This window comes from Papaver somniferum, chromosome 7 (assembly GCF_003573695.1).
Source record: "Papaver somniferum cultivar HN1 chromosome 7, ASM357369v1, whole genome shotgun sequence".
NCBI lineage: Eukaryota > Viridiplantae > Streptophyta > Magnoliopsida > Ranunculales > Papaveraceae > Papaver > Papaver somniferum.
In genome coordinates this window covers 40,528,089-40,542,568 of record NC_039364.1, presented here as the reverse complement: position 1 = coordinate 40,542,568, position 14,480 = coordinate 40,528,089, and the positions used below count along the sequence as shown (strand labels likewise).

Sequence of the window (14,480 nt, the reverse complement as noted above, 5' to 3'; positions counted from 1 at the left end):
TTAGAAGTTTCACAGCAACGCACGTTCAAATTTGCTCTAGATGAGTCATGTATTGACGAACTTACATGCGACGTAGTTCCTTTGGATGTCTGCCAGGTAGTACTAGGTAGTCCTTATCTATGGGATAGAGATGCAACTCTACACAGAAGGGGAAAAAAGTATACCTTTTCCAAAGATGGGGAAAGTTTTGTGATTCGGGATATAGATTCTCCTCTTGAGGAAGCAAGCTTAATCACAGCCACTCAGGCTAAGTGGTTGGTGAATGCTAACACAAAGTTCATTCTCCTTGTGATCCGTTCTCTTGAGGAGAAGCCGAGTAGAATTTGTTTGGCAGCCTTGTTTGCACAACAAGAAGATGACATAGAAAGGTTGAAGTTGAAGTACAAGGATTTATTTTCGGATGTCACGGGATTACCGCCAAAGAGGAGTGTGGAGCATGAGATGATATTGACCGGGGAGGATTCTCTACCTAATGTAGGTCTTTATCGCACGACCATAGAGGAATCCAATGAGATCAAGAAACAAGTCCAGGAACTTCTAGAATTAGGAATGATAGTGCCAAGTGCTTCACCTTGTGGATCAGCGGTGTTGTTGGTAACAAAGAAAGATGGAGGCTGGCGTATGTGTATTGATTATAGAGCATTAAATAAGATCACAATCAAGAATCGTTACCCTCTACCTAGGATAGACGACATGATGGATCAGTTGGAAAAAGCTCGAGTCTTTACAAAATTGGATTTCAAATTCGGATACCACCAGATGAGAGTTCGAGAAGATGATACATGGAAGACTGCTTTCAAAACCAAACAAGGCTTGTTCGAATGGTTGGTGATGCCTTTTGTTTGTGTAATGCTCCAACGACGTTTATGCGCTTTGATGAATGATTTGTTACGACCTTTTATAGAAGATTTTGTGATTGTTTACTTGGATGATATCCTAATATACAACAGAACTTGGGAAGAACATATTGTTCACGTTGAGAAGGTGTTTAAAGTGTTACATGAAGGCCAGCTGAAGTTGAACGTAAAGAAGTGTGAGTTTGGGAAGGAGGAGTTAGTATATCTCGGATTCATTGTTGGTGGTGGACAACGGAAGATTGATCCAAGGAAGGTTGAAGTGATCACTAAGTGGCCTAGACCTAGTACCGTAAATGAAATCAGGAGTTTCTTAGGGGCTTGCACATACTTGCGTAAGTTTATCTGGCATTTTTTGAATATTGCAGGACCATTACTTGATTTGACGGGAGCTAAGGCAAAGTTTGAATGGCAGCAAACCCATGAAGACGCTTTTCAGTTACTAAAAAGGAAGATTTCAGAAGCACCAGTGTTGGCATTGCCTAACTTATAGCGTACTTTTGAAGTTGAGACCGACGCTTCTAACTATGCATTGGGAGGAGTGTTGTTACAAGATGGTAAACTAGTGGAGTACCATTCAGAATTGTTCTCAGGTTCTATTAAAAACTACGCACCTTATGACAAAGAATTTTATGCTTTATATCAATGTATCAAGCAAAGCATTGGCGAGTGTATCTCTTAGGTAAAAAAGTAGTGGTACATTCAGATCAGAAACCATTGGAGTATCTACATGCACAGACGAAACTACAACAATCCCGGCACATGAAGTGGATGTCTTACTTGATGGATTTCAATATTCTCATAAGGTACAAGAAGGGAGTAACCAACAAGTTGGCAGATATGTTATCTCGACCTCCAATTCGAGCATTAATGGTGGCCATGAGAATTCAGCCAATTTTTCCTCAAGAGTATGCAGAGTCATACACATCCAACAAAGACTTCAAGAAGGTGTTAGAAGGTGTAAAAAGTGGTCTGAAAAACAAGTATGAACTCCGAGATGGATTGTTATACAAAGGTCAGTTACTTTGCATACCAGAAGATGAAGATCGTTTACAGTGGTTGAGAGAGGCACACACTTCCCGATTTGCTGGACACTTTGGGATGAATAAAACTCTACTTAACCTCCAGCATTATGTCTTTTGGACGAAGATGCAAGATGATGTGGCTAAGTTGGTTAGAGGGTGTAAGTTGTGCAACACATCTAAACCTTCCAACAGAAAACGTGGGTTATATCTACCATTACCAGTACCATCAAGTCCTTGGGAAAGTATTTCTATGGATTTTCTTGGTGGGTTACCGAAGACCAAGTCTGGTCATGATTATTCGTTCGTTGTGGTCGACCGATTCAGCAAGATGATCGCATTAATTCCATGTACAAAGAAGGTAACGGGAGCCGGTGCAGCCAAGCTCTTCTTTGAGCATGTGTGGAAGCATTTTGGTTTACCTACTTCGATTATTTCTGATAGGGATAGTCGATTTCTTAGTCATTTATGGGATTCTTTATGGAAGATGATGGACACTAGGTTGAAGAACAGTACAACTTTTCATCCACAAACATACGGGCAAACAGAAGTGGTCAACAGGACTATGGTTCACATGTTAAGGGGATATAATTCTAAGCATCCTAAAACTTGGGATGAGAGTTTACCATATCTACAGTTTGCTTTCAATAGAGCAATTCACAGTTCTTCGGGAAAATCTCCTTTCGAGACGTGCTATGGTTACTTACCACCTATCCCTTTTGATCTAGTGTTTTCTAGTGACACCTCTATAGGGGGAAAGGAAGGAAGTGAACGATAAAAGGCACAAAAGTTCTTGGAGAAGATATCTCAGATTCATGCAACTGTTGAAGCACAATTAAAGAAGTCATAAGCCAGATACAAAACAAAGCATGACAAGCATCTTGTGCCTTGTAATTTCAGTGTTGGTGACTTGGTATGGTTAAAGTTAGGTAAGGAACGACTGAAGGGGGAAGGTAAGAAGTTGAAGCCATTGAGGTATGGACCGTTTCGTATACTCGACCAGATTGGTGACAATGCCTTTCGTTTGGATCTGCCACCTTATCTAGGAATGTATTCGGTTATAAATGCTGAGTACTTGAAGTTGTTTGAACCACCATTACTTGATGATGACGGAAACGACACTATGATCTTACCACAAGTAGAAGACTTATGGTTTGATAGAGAAGAATCACTCAAGGAAGACTGCATATTGGAGCGAAGAGTGACTAAAACACGACAAGGAGAGAATGAAGCTTTCCTGATTGGATGTAAAGGTCAAGTTCCTAGCAAGTCCAAGTGGTTTAACAAATAAAAAGGGACTCTCGAGTTCCCTAATCTTCATTTTTAACTCTCACAGGAGTTCAAGTTCTTAAAAGGGGGACCCATGATACAGGTGTATCCGTACTCCTTTAAGGAACTTAGTTAACCTCAAGCTAAGTTGAGGGAAGAATCCTACTCTAGGCAGGAATCCTTGTTTAGGCAGAATTCCTAGTTAGGGAAGAGTTTTGTTTTAGGCAATACTCTTAGTTTAGGAAATAGATTCCTAATAGAAATCCTTGGTCGGATGAGTACGATGAAGGCTATAAATAGAGGGCTTTGGCTAACAGCTAAGGACACACGGATATTAGGTACAGAAAACCTAGAGAAAGCTTGCGACAATTCTTGTGCAAGCTTAGCAAACAGTTTAAGGTTAATCCACTGTTAGAGAAGATTGTGAGCGTAACAATGAGAGAATTGTAATCGTTTTTTTGTTCATAATCTAGAGAAGATATATTTCTTCGAATTACTACTTTGTGTTCTGTGTTCTTCTAAGTTTTCTCGTCTATTATTATTCTGAATTCTGCCTTTATAGTAATAGCTACCAAGGTACAGAGATCATACGTATCAAAGGGACACGGTCATAGGGATGGCATCCACAATTGGCTAGATATTACTACTTAGTATATAAACGTTACGGAATTGATGCACTCCACTCCACCGCATTGTGGGTTTGTAGCCCACTTGGTGTTGAAATTTTAAAGAAGCAAGAAGCAGGAGGAAAAGCCCACATAATATCCAACCTTCATAAGCCTACTAGGTAACGAAGTGTTCACACTTGACACTCTTCACACTTCAATGCCATTTCAAGACAGAATTAAGAATGTAAACCATGAGTAGAGACAATGGGTACAAAAGGTATGCTATCAGAGATATCCAGATAGGGAATTTGGTGCGGAAACTTGACAGAAGACCCATTATCAAGCAAATGACGAGAATTATCAAAATTTCAGCTGAGAAATTCCATTCCAAGTCTCTTGCATATACAAGAGATAGAAGTGCAATCAATCCTAACACATTGTTCATGAACACGGATCCATAAATCTGCACAAAAGTAAGTAAATCAACCAAAGATTTCAAAAAATTGTGACGAGAGAAAGACTTAGCTGTTCAACAAACAATCAACAAATGATCCTTGTGAAGAAAGAGAGAGAGACACGAACCTCAGAAAATGTTAATGAAGTAGTTCGAGGATTCTTTCGACTTGCAGAAACAATGGCTGAAACTGCCCTTCTAGAATTAGTAGCCACGGGTAACTAGACAAACGAGACAAAGAAAGATGGTAGATTCACGGAATTGGAGAAATCCTGAACAACTTCTATAAGAGGTTCAGCAAGTAAAGATAGAACTGAAATTCCTAGAACTAATAGTAGTCCAGCTTTGCAACCCGCCTTCGTTTTGTTCTCGATAGCTCCTTCTTCGACTTCTTTAACCTTTTCCCTTGGTGTTTTTACCTGCATTATTCATCAAGTTGACGTTAAAAAAAAGAAAAAAAAGTTCTCTCTGACAAGAACTCTGCGGATTCATTTACTTACATGTGGAGTATCTGGAAATCCAGTCGTCGGATGATTTGCTTCGACAAACTTCGTGAAGCCACTAATGAATTCTTCTTTATCAATCATATGATCACCATTGGTATCTAACTCATTCATTAATTCCTCAACGGCATCGTCCATATCCAACTCTATCTTTCCAAACTTGATACCCTCTATCAGTGTTCGTAGTTCTTGATGCGAAATAAGATTATCCTTGTCTATGTCAAATCTGTCGAACAATCTACGCTCAAAGTAATAGAAGAATAAGATTACTAATAAAGATTGTTCGAGAATATCTCGAGACGTTTACAGCAAGCAGTACTAACCTTGTGATAAATGATACATTCGGTATACCAACTTCTATTCTGAGAGAAGTTTCGACCACTGCATCGTCATTTTCAAACTGTCTTAAAATTCCTTGCATTAATAATTTGCTCTTTGCATATTCCAGCATTCTCTCCCGAAAAAAGAAAAACTCTAGATGAATAACAAAATCTATACTGCTTCTCTGGCTTAGTTAGTACTCCCTCCGTTATTTTTTAGTAGACCATTTTCTTTTTTTGAGAAAATTAAATAAATTAAGAGAACTAATTATTGAAAGTGATCCTCTAGACACTTGTCAATAAAAGAAGTGAAGTGAAATGGTAGACACTTGTCAATAAAAGAAGTGAAGTGAAATGGTCCTCATGACACTTATCAACCAAAGAAATAAGTGAAATGGTCCACATAACACTTGTCATCAAAAGAAATTAAAAGAAAAGTGATCCCAGAAAATTAAAGTAACATTTGACTTTCCAATTAGAAAACTGACCCATTTTTTTGAAATATTTATTTATAGAAAATGGCCTATTAAAAAGTAACAGAGGGAGTATTTCGGTACGTACTACTTAGTCTTAGCAAATTGCATAGAAATTATGGAGTAATTTCTGTGTTACCTGGTATAAGTTTTCGATGTATTTTTTCGTGTACGACCCTTCTCCTCTTCGACTGCTAATATTGCTCTTACTCTTAACGAGCCATTTCGCGAAACCCTTAACAAACTCATCTTTTGAAATCATTCGATCAGCATCTGCGTCGAACTCCTTAACCACTTCATCAATGATATCATTTTGGTCCATATTTTTCGTATCGGATTTGATTTCTCTAATCAATTCTTTAAATTCCTCGGGAGATATATTGTCATTGTCGTCCACATCAACTTTGTCAAATAGCCTATCATTCGAAATAACCATTCGAGATCAATAAACACAGAAATAAATTGATTGCTGCTTACTATAGTTACTAGCATGAAATTAATTAATGAACAATACCCTTCTATGATAGGTAAATTTGGAGTTCCATCTGCTGCCAAAAGCTTCCCGGCAGCTTGTTTTTCAACATGCTTCAAGAACCTTGCCATTAGGTGCTCGAGTTTCATGTATTCTAATCGTCTGTCATGAATCCACGTCTGAAAGACCTGGTTCAACATATATGTATCTCTTATGCTCATTTTTCGTACTCGATCACCCAGATAGCACAAGTTATTATGATGATGTTTAGCTAAAAATGGTACATTAAAACGTTCCAACATACCTGGTAAAGGAAGTACACAAGTAACAGCGCAATCGACACAACTAGTGTAACCACGGTGATGATTTTTCGAACGTAAGATAACTTCATGATTAGTTCTGGTATTTGAATAAGAATAAATGGAACTATAGATAGAATCATAATCCTTGAAGTAATACTCGTTTCTTGATCAGTAGTAATACCATAACCTGTAAAGTATTAAGATTAAGCAAAGATATTTACTTAGTATGATTGAGACCATTATAATTTCCTCGAAAGGATTTACTAAACAATATGTGAATTTAAACAAATTGCGACTCAGCGTAATTGTGAATGAACTAACCAGTTATATAAGATCGAACTTTGGAAAACAATGGTCGTTTAGCTGCTCGTTTCCGATTCAAAATTGAAAGTGAATCACCGGGAAGAATTTCATTCTTGCCAACGATGACACAAGTTCCCCATACTAAAGTTAGAAGCAAGACGGTAGATACAGCAAGCAAACCGACTCCGGTGAGAACTTTTTCTTCAGCAATCTCCTTACTTTTAGAAAGTCCTGATACTGAAATGATTGAACATTTACGTCCAATTCATTAGAAAAATCCGAAAACGTAATACACAAACAAAATGAAAGTGAAAATGAAATGTACCTATGAGTATCATGGCTTCAGGGAATCCCCCAAGGATTTCGAAAACAGAAGCACCAAAAATACCAGGCAGAATTTGGAAAACTAGTTCACTTCCTTCTGTGACATATCTTTCACCAAGAAATAACAAGTACTCGTAAACAACAATCTGAAAAAGATGTCCTAGAAGATTGCTTGAACATGGTAAAAACCCATACATATGTTCACAAATTTCCTCCGTCGAATTAGTCATCGTCGTTAACGTTGGTTTTGTTGTTTCAACTTGCTTCAACTGTTTAATGTAGGTGGTATCAGATTCATAAACATCATGATAGAAGTTCATTCCATCTGAAACTAAATCATCATATTGTAGGTATGAGCGGCCTCGACATTCTACGACGTGTAGCATGAAGAAACAAACAAAAACGTAGAATATAGCTTTCGACATGAATCCAATTGAATAATCTTAACTACTCGAGCGAACTTTTTTTTTTTTTCGAATGTGAGATAAGTAGAATGATGTATTTATATATTGTAGTAGAAAGATTGTAAAAAAAATTCATGCCAAAAATCTGGATTTAGCCGCCTCTATTTAAAAATGAGAGAATATTCAAGAACCAAGGTGTTATGTTGAGTTTTGAATGATTGAGTAAAAGAAAGAAAAGGAAGATATCTGCCCACATTGACATTTCAAAGCGGTGAAGTAGTCAAGGATATCTTTTGTTTCAATGTAATTTTATACGCTTGGGGATGCCAGTTGCCTTAATCATACAACATGTAGATCAGGTGATGTGATAGTCGAACGCAGCTAAGCTATATGGCCAAGAAGATTTTCTTTAGTCGAAGGCGCAGGGATACTGTTTGTATCCTGTTAAAATAGTGTACGTGCGAATCACACAAGCTATTTGATATCGGTAAAATGTGGGTTTATTGAGGAAACCCACACGGCTTATTGTGGAAGCCAAAATGAGTTTACTGTGGAAACCCACATGGCTTATTGTGGAAGGCAAAATGAGTTTATTGTGGAAACCCGTGGGTTTATTGAGGAAACCCACATGGCTTATTGTGAAAGCCAAAATGGGTATATTGTGGAAACCCGTGGGTTTATTGAGGAAACTCATATGGCTTATTGTGGAAGCCCAATAGGTTTATTGTGGAAACCGGTGGGTTTATTGAGGGGACCATGGTTTTATTAGGTCACCTTCCATATAGTTATAAGGGGTGTCCTAAAGCATTGAAATGACTAACCTACCCTTAACCTAATTTAATTTAAAACCAACCAAATAACCACCTATATATATATATATATAACCACCACCTCCTCCCACCACCACCTCCAACCATTGCCGATAACCACCACGACCACCTCCGAGTATCACCACCACCAACCACCGATTACTACCACCACCACCGCCCACCACCGTCGATTACCACCACCATCACCTCCGATTATCACTACCACCAACCACCGATTACCACCACCACCTCCGATTACCACCACCACCACTATATATATATAGCTTAATTTAAAACATTAACAAAGATATTCTCACAAACCCATTACCTGTCATTCGTTTTTGGTTGAATAAATGAGAAGTAATCATTAAAATGAGTTGAAAATGGAAGTTGCAGAGAGGTTTAATGGAGGGTTTTTTTATTAGAGAAAAGTTCAGTTATCACGAATTAATTTTTTCTTAACCGAACTCAGAGTTCGGTTGATTCGCAAAATAATACGTTTAACCGAACTCCTTGTATTAGAACAACACAAGTCCATAAGTTCGGTTCCTTCGCAAAATAAGGATATCACCGAACTTTAGTTTACGAAAATAATGAGAAGTCCACAAGTTCGGTTCGTTCGCAAAAATGTTAAGTTTTCTTTGTAACTGAACTTTACCTTTGAAACTTCGTAACCGAACTCTACCTAATTCGCCAAGAAACAAATTTCGTAGTAACCGAACGTTTGCCTAATTGCATATATGCATATATAAGCCCAGTTCGGTTGATTCGCAAAATATGTTGAAGTTTGCGAACCAACCGAACTTCTAACACTAGGTTACTTTTAACCTGCAGTTCGGTTGGGAACTTGGTTGTGTTGAAGTTTGCGAAACCGAACACACAAGGTGTACCCAAATAAATTGTTAAGTTCAAAGTTCGGTTACCTACCATTTTATCCTAGGTAACCGAACATTACACTGTACGACCAAAACCTCCATTAACGAGCGAGTTCGGTAACCTGCGTGTTTGGAAAACGTAAGCGAACTACACTTTCAGGTGTGTTCGGTTACATGTTCTTGACATATGGTAACCGATCTGGCCCAAATCTACATACAAAATTTCATTTTTTTTGAAAGTTTGGAGCAATTCAACCAACATTATCTAAGTTTGGAGCATACCTGGGTACCCAAATATCCTTCCTCCGGTTGTGGTTGGTAAAATCCATCGTTTTTCTTGTTTTCCTTCTTCATCTTCTCCAACTTTACTCTCTCAATAATTCTATTTCTTTAAAAAAAAACCATCTGATTTTTTGATCTCACTAATTATCTTTAACTTAATCATCTCACTAATCATTACACTAGCTATTATTAACACTAACTAATCATCACCCAAAATTAATCAGGAGGGTAATTTAGGTATTAATATAAATATCTAGATAAGGGGTGACCTAAATTTATTTATAATGTCTTTACCCAAAATAAAACCATGGTCCCCTCCAAAAAACCATGGTCCCCAAAAAATCGTTCTCATTGAGGAAACCCACATGGCTTATTATGGAAGCCCAGTCTAGCTTATTATAGAAGCCCAGATGACTTATTTTGGAAGTCATTTTTGGATAGACTCAAATATTGGAAGATAGATAAGAATCTTCCAAGATAGATACAAATCTTATGAAGATATACAAAGATCTCTCAAGATAAACTCAAATCATGTGAAGATATACAATAATCTCTCAAGATAGACATGGATCTTCAAGGATAGATACAAATATTAAAGGATAAGTACAAATCCATGTGGTTATTTTGGATAACTACAAATCTAGGGTTATTATGGAACCAGATTAGGGTTTTTAGCCTATAAATAGAGGCAAAAATCCAACTCAAAGGAGAGGGAATTCTGGGTTAGCTAACCATACCACAACTATTCTAATCTCATATCAATAAAATATTTCTCCCTACGGGGATTCATCCGTGGACGTAGGCATCAATGACCGAACCACGTTAAAATTTTTGTGTCTATTTATCTTTTAAGTGTTTTTAGCCCTAATTTCACATCAAATCATCATCACAATCGTGTTTTGTGCGTAGAATTTATTTTAGGTACAAACAGATACTAAGGAAACTAAGTATTTAGGAGTAATCTATTTGATCTCAGGTCAACTATATGAAATTGGTATTAAATTTTGTACGACGGCTTAGTTCTGACAGTAACAAAATTTTCCCTTTCGCAAAAATAAAAAAGTGACACTAACTTTGTCTAAGAATGAAGCTTACTGAATTTGCATTTGATTAATTTTAACCAAATCATATTGCTTAAATAAACCTCGCGTTTTTAGGGGCCACCCGAAAGGATTTAGGGGCCATCAATTTATACCCAGCCAAAGACTCTAGTTAAGGGGTACCCTATATGATATTGAAGTTACATAAATGCCCTTCTGGTAAAACTGTATAAAAATCAAATCAAAAAAAATTCTACTCATTTCAACTCTTCTTCTTCCAGTTTCATATTATCTTCCGATTGTGGAAGAAAAAAAAACTTTCCCTCGTTCTTGTGTTCAACCGAAACATCGCCGCGAATCGTAAAATCAAAACATCGTCGATTCGTTTATAAAACAATGGATAAGGGAAATGAAACCCACAGACCTAGAACCAAAAACGTTGCTCGGGGTATCGATCCAAAGATTGGGATTTTAGCAAGAAATAAAGAAATTCTTGCTGCAAATGAAGAAGAACGCGAAGAAGAAGTACCCGTCAATGTAGTCGGTGGTGGCGATTCCGATAGTCAAACACTTCGTCAACTTCAAATGGCCCCAATTAGGTAAGAATCTATCATTTTTGGGGTTTATTTCGCTTTAATTCGACGAATCGAGAAAAAAAATTCTAGGATTTTCGGTTATTTATCCAGATTCGGGCGATATTCATGCTTATTTACTTCCGAATGTAGTCGTGTTCTTCATTTCTCAAGAACATCGACAGTATTCGGGAGAAATATTTGATGGTTATCGCCCGAATATTGTTGGCCATATCTTCCTGGATACAAACTGGTAATAATCGGTAGTTTAATGAATTTTTTAGCTCCCGAATATATTTAAGTAGACACACAGTATTTGGAAGTACACTCACTACCGAATATATATATATATATATATTGAAAAAATCTCAAAATTTCTGATATAGGAAAAATCCCATTTTGGGGCCAGTATTTATTCGGAAGACAATATAATGTTTTATACCTCCGATTGTGTAGGATAAAAATTTAGAGTTTCTGAACTCCAGTTGATGAATATTCGGTTGTAAACATGTTTAAATATATTCCGATTGTTTTTCATTCGGGAAAAATATGTGTCTTCTTACTTCCGAATTTGTTCATTCGGGTTATAGTTGTGTACTTTGTCTTCCGATTGTGTAGGATGAAAAATTTAGAGCTTCTGAACTCCAATTGATGCATATTCGGTTGTAAATATGTTTAGTTAGATTTCGATTGTTTTGTATTCGGGAACAATATGTGTCTTCTTAGTCCGAATGTGTACATTCGGGTTATATTTCCATACTTTGTCTTCCGATTGTATAGTTTGTAAATATTGTTCCTTTCTTTGTTGTTTAGACAAAGTCGAGAAAGGATGAAGAAAGTGACAGCTAGTGCTAGGAGGGAAAGGAGTGCCAAAGATAATTCAAGTGCTCAACAAAGCTTACAAGAACAAAGCAGTCAACAAGGAGTGCAACCAAGTGCTGAACAAAGTGTAGAACAACAAGGCAGTGAACAAGGGGTGCAACCAAGTGTTGAACAAGCCGCTCAAAAAAGTGCAAAACCAACTGCTCCACAAGTTACACCCCACCATGAAATTGAACCAGTTGATCCAGTGCCAAGAGTAGAAGAAGAAGGACAACCAAGTGGTACCCAAAAAGCCAAAAAAGGAAAAGATGGTGTAAAGAAGGATATTGCTAAGAAAGCATCACATCTTGTCCCTCAGCACTTGAAGAAGAAGGGTATTCCAGCAGGCACAATCCTTGGGCTACCGGCGGATGGAGGAAAATTGCTATTTGGATACAAAGACTCATGGGCCAGAGAAATATACGAAACCGAGGTAATAAAATTACTATTTTTATTAATGTATTGTCTATGTGTTATATCGTAATATTTGTATTAAGGATTTTTTTATGTACTTTAATAGGATTATCAAGATGCGGTCCGTCTACTCAAACCTACCGCCGCACCAACAAAAATGCTTGCGTGGCCTTTATCCGGTGAATGTGAAAGGTTCAAGTCAATTGTTTCCGACTCGGGGTTAGCTAATGCCGCCGAGAATTCATTGTTGGAACATGATCGTGTGTCCATATCGGTGTTCGTGGAGAGAATGTATCCTGAGACCGATACTTTCCATATGCCGTTTGGGGAGATGACGATTACTCCGGATGATGTTGTGCAGATTCTTAACCTTCCCGACCAAGGCACAACTGTGAAGTTTAACTACACAAATCAGTTAAGTTGGGCACAACTTTATGCTCTAACTAAAAAGTGCTTAGGTTGGGATGAAGAGACAACAACAGCAGAGTTTAGGAGGCATGCAAGTTACAGAACAAGACAGACCAACATTACAGCTTTGATGAATATGTTCCGAGGCACCTTGGAGAAGGAAAAGAATGGAACATTAACTGATGAGCAAGTGAACCACGCTGCCACCGCATATCTCCTTTGTGTATTGGGATGTGTCATATTCCCCAATACTTCTGGCAACCGGATCGACGCCAACCTTATACAACTTTTGGATCCTCTCCATGAAGTCGGTGACTATTATTGGGGCACGGCATGCCTAGCATTCTTGATGGAAGAGTTGAGAAAGGCTTCGAGGCTAGGAACCTGCCAAGTTGCCGGGAACGTGGCTCTATTGCAGGTTTTTTCTTTAACTCTATAACTCACTCTATAGTTATTTGGTAGACAATACATATGATGTATATTCATAACTCCAAATGACGCATATTCGGTAGGAAACGATCCATCTCTTTTTCCGAATGTTGGTTATTCGGTGGCTAGGTACTTATTTTGTTTTCCGATTATATATAATCGGAAATATTCTTTTGATATTAGAACCGAATATACAGGCCAGAAAAACTACAGGTTACTGAACTCCAAATGACGCATATTCGTTAGGAAATGATCCATATCTATTTCCGAATGTTTGGTATTCGGTGGGTAGGTACTCAGTTTTATTTCCGATTATGTATAATCGGAAATAATGTTTGGAAATTACTACCGAATATACAGGCCAGAAAAACTATAGGTTACTGAATTCCAAATGACGCATATTCGGTAGGAAATGATCCATCTCTTTTTCTGAATGTTGGTTATTCGGTGGCTAGGTACTTAGTTTTATTTCCGATTATATATAATCGGAAATATTCTTTTGATATTACTACCGAATATACAGGCCAGAAAAACTATAGGTTATTGAACTCCAAATGACGCATATTCGTTTGGAAATGATCCATATCTATTTCCGAATGTTTGGTATTCGGTGGATAGGTACTCAGTTTTATTTCCGATTATGTATAATCAGAAATAATGTTTGGAAATTACTACCGAATATACACAATCTATTTACTAAAACTTGGTTTCTTATGTATATAGGCATGGATCTATGACCACTTCCCTATCCTGAAGTTGGCCGGAGAGAACCAGGGGTGGTGCAAAGGTACTCCTAGAGGAACAAAGTATATATTTGAAGACAACCGTTCTAGGACAAAAGAGCAGCAGTTGATTCGCATGAGGGAGATTTTGGACCAATTGAAGGCCTCGGACGTATGCTTTGATCCATACAAGGAAGATCGAGCCAGTGAGCATATAAATGTTCGGTCGGACTTGTCCCTTTATTTTGGACCATTGTGGCACCCCACAGGATATGTGATGTATAACCCCTCTAGGGTGATGCGACAACACGGGTATATACAACATCAACCTGTGGAGAAAATGGGGGATTACTACAAATTGGAGTTGTAGTTGTGCTCTTCTAGTGGTGATAATCTCACGATTGTTCACACAGGCCCACCTACTGTTCTTGATAACTGGGATAAGAGCAATGACTTCATTATCGACACTGGTAGACGAACCACCCGAGATGATGAAAATTCTCCAGACTATATGAGTTGGTATAACAAGGTATCACATCCTTTGGTTATCCGTGAAATCAAATCCAACACTACTGCGGCGGGTTCAAGTTATAATTGTATCATCAAAGACAAACCAGCTGGTTATGATAGACTGGTGCGTGTTCTTATATTTTTGTTCATTTTATATTATTCCTATAAATCTTAGGTAATTACCGTTTGATGTTATGTCATTACGTATAAAAAACAGGTGAATAGGTTCAAGCGTGTTTCCAAAATGTTA

At 37.7% G+C, this 14,480-nt stretch overlaps 1 protein-coding gene across 1 annotated transcript; it reads right to left on the bottom strand.

Annotated features, from left to right (window-relative positions):
* Nucleotides 1–3,744: 3,744 nt before the first annotated feature.
* On the bottom strand, nt 3,745–7,364 carry LOC113292603 (sodium/calcium exchanger NCL2-like). Its single transcript, XM_026541486.1, has 9 exons — nt 6,906–7,364; nt 6,599–6,817; nt 6,280–6,464; nt 6,018–6,163; nt 5,643–5,919; nt 5,034–5,110; nt 4,708–4,948; nt 4,336–4,626; nt 3,745–4,216 (listed from the first exon to the last, which is right to left on the bottom strand). The coding sequence occupies exons 1-8, from the start codon at nt 7,327–7,329 to the stop codon at nt 4,429–4,431; spliced, it is 1,767 nt and encodes a 588-aa protein (XP_026397271.1). The 5' UTR covers nt 7,330–7,364; the 3' UTR covers nt 3,745–4,216; nt 4,336–4,428.
* Between the last annotated feature and the right edge of the window lie 7,116 nt (nt 7,365–14,480).